General features: G+C 55.4%; 2 protein-coding genes across 2 annotated transcripts; both read left to right on the top strand.

Moving 5' to 3' along the window:
* Positions 1 to 46: 46 nt before the first annotated feature.
* GUITHDRAFT_116566 (hypothetical protein) lies at positions 47 to 1638 on the top strand (the record flags this gene model as incomplete). Its single annotated transcript, XM_005824223.1, has 2 exons — positions 47 to 570; positions 648 to 1638. The coding sequence occupies 2 exons, from the start codon at positions 47 to 49 to the stop codon at positions 1636 to 1638; spliced, it is 1515 nt and encodes a 504-aa protein (XP_005824280.1).
* A 40-nt stretch (positions 1639 to 1678) lies between these two features.
* GUITHDRAFT_116565 (hypothetical protein) lies at positions 1679 to 2059 on the top strand (the record flags this gene model as incomplete). The annotated part of the gene is made up of 1 exon (XM_005824222.1): positions 1679 to 2059. The coding sequence occupies one exon, from the start codon at positions 1679 to 1681 to the stop codon at positions 2057 to 2059; it is 381 nt and encodes a 126-aa protein (XP_005824279.1).
* Positions 2060 to 2608: the final 549 nt, after the last annotated feature.

Genomic DNA, 2608 nt, shown 5'->3' with positions numbered 1-2608 from the left:
AACAAAAAGAGAAGACGAGGCGAGCAGCAGCAGCATCAAGCCTGCCATGGAGGGATACGTGCAGAAGAGGTTTCACTCTCTCCTCAAGACCTTCTCAGACCTCCAGGCATGGAGCAGCAGCCCAGTCTCTCAGACCGAGCGCTTGCTAGACAAGCTCTACGCCGGCATGCAACGAAAGACCACCCGCCTCATCAGCATCATCGACCTGGAGGGCCAAGACTCGCTCCTGGAGCGGCTCCTGTGCTTCAGAGAGGAGGAGCGGCCGGATGACGAGCTCTGCCTGCACGTCATGACCTCAGAGAGCTGGGGGGCTCGTAGCAAGGACGAGGCTGTCTCGGGCCGGGCGACAGGCGGGAGCTTGACTCGTGCTAGGATGAAAGCGATAGAGAGGAGAAGAGGGAGAGGCTCTGACAGCAGCACGAGACAAGAGACACGCAAGGCGGATCAAGCCGTCTTGCTTGGCGAGGGAGGAGGCGGTGACGACGAGGGTGCTCGGGAGCTAGTCAGGCGAGTGATGGAGCTTGCTCTAGAGGGAGGTAGAGCGGACGAGAGCTTCTCGAGGCGCAACAGGTAAGAGCGTAGACGGAGGAGGAGGGCGTGAGAGGAGGGTACGGACGTGACTCGATGTGTTGCTAGCGCTCTGTCAGGTCAGTCGAGGTATCGCTCCCAGAGCTTCGAGGACAGTCGGACGGAGCGGAGCTTCGAGGCAGACTTGATCTTCCTGGAGCATCCTCGGTGTACGGGCTGTGCATGGGGCTCAACGACTACCAGGGAGAGCTCAAGCCGCTTGCGAGGGCCGTGGCAGCTGCGACGGAGCTGCATGAGAAGCTCTGCTCACTCCCGCAGTGTCACTCGGTCTTGAGCTCGAACCCAACTTTGTCCGCGATGAAGAGGTACCTCAGGAGGAGTCTGAGGGAGCTAGAGGGAGCGTGTCCGGAGCTGGTGATCTTCTTCTACGCGGGCCATGGCATCTATGAGTCAAGGAGCAAGGATCAGATGTTGATACCGACGGACGTGGAGGAAGTGAGAGGGTTATCATTCCGGGAGATGGGTGAAATGATGCTTTCAATGGAGGAGGTTTTCAAGTTCTTCAGGGACTTCGAGCAAGACGTATCAGGATATCATCCGAGGGTGCTTGTGGTCATAGACGCTTGTCGGGACGAGATCGAGGGAGTGTCAGAAGGTCTGCCGCAAGATCCGGAAGTGAAGGCGCTGCCCAAGCATTGGACTCTGCTGCTGACATGCGGCAAGGGCAAGACAGCAAGCGACGAGTCGAAGCTGTTTGAGTCGCTTCTGGATGCAGAGACAGGGATGTTCGCTTGCAACAGACCGCTAGACAGCGTCTTACTAGACTGTGCGAGGAGATGCAAAGAGTCACAACCTTGTGTATTGATGAACATTTATGACATTCCGGAAGGCTTCTGCCTGGTGAGCGACGGCGAGGCTCTGAGAGACATCAGGAGCAGTACAGCTGCACTGCATGCTGCCAAGGATGTCGTATCGAGCTATCCTCCCCTCACAGACACGTCCAAGGCAGACACGTACGTGCTGGCTTACAGCCCTGAGGACGCCAAGTCTTTCAGAGACAGGGCGATGGAGGCGGTGAAGTATTTCCTTGGAGAGCAGCGAGCGGGATAATCCGCGGACCCGGAGGCTGCTGGCATACTTCTATTCGTGTATGGACGAATTTATAGCAGGCCCCGAGCTGGTCAAGGACGTGCTGGAGTACATTGGACGGAACAAGATCTCGTCGCCGTCGTTCGAAGCATGGAAGGCAAGTCAGACAGGTCGCAGCATATCGGACGACAAGCTGCTCATTGCGATCTTGGACTACACGATCAGCAAGGAGATGCGCAGAGTGATATCAGACCCAGATGAGCGAGATGAAGCATTGGAGATATGGAGCAAGGTGATCGATGGGTGCTTGGACCCGTCGGTGTCATGGGAGGAGGGGATGGATAAGATCGAAGAGCATCTTCGAAATAAGACTGACCTTCAAGGTGGTCAGGAGGTCTTGTTCTACTTGTATGTGCTGGAGAGATCCGTGGAGGTCGATTGAGATCGGGACTTGATGCCTTTTGACTCGAAGGGTTTGAATATTTGTTCTAATATTCTAGTGTAATTGACTCTCACACTTACCGAAGTGTCAAACTTGAGCTAATACATCTCGAGCTGACGTCTCAGGTAGATAGAATATCATCATTCACTACCTACCAAGAGAAGCTACAATTGTCTATGACCAGCTCGGCTCCTCACATCGGCTCCTGTCTCTACTATCAAGACTCAGCTTGTCTCCTTCTCCTGCCATGACATCTCCTTCTCGTCCCCGACAGTCGTTCTCTCTCCGCTTCAACTCACTCCTCATCTTGCTATCTTCATCTTGCTATCTTTCCGCATGCATCGCTATCCCCTCATGCAGTCCAGTAGTCTTGTTTCAGCTTGTGCGCCCATTCCACCATCTGCAACCCTCGTCACTCTCATCCTTTCCTCGCGACCCAGCTGACCTGAGGTACAAACGCTGTCTGACTTTGATAGATCAGAGCCTGCGCCCCCGTCAGTCTCTCCTCCAGCGCGAGCTGGCGCGTCTGCTGGACCGGGCCGTTCCCTC

Source organism: Guillardia theta (assembly GCF_000315625.1).
Source record: "Guillardia theta CCMP2712 unplaced genomic scaffold GUITHscaffold_97, whole genome shotgun sequence".
NCBI classification, from domain to species: domain Eukaryota; class Cryptophyceae; order Pyrenomonadales; family Geminigeraceae; genus Guillardia; species Guillardia theta.
The sequence above is the reverse complement of the archived record's forward strand: the minus strand, read 5'-3'. Positions and strand labels throughout refer to the sequence as shown.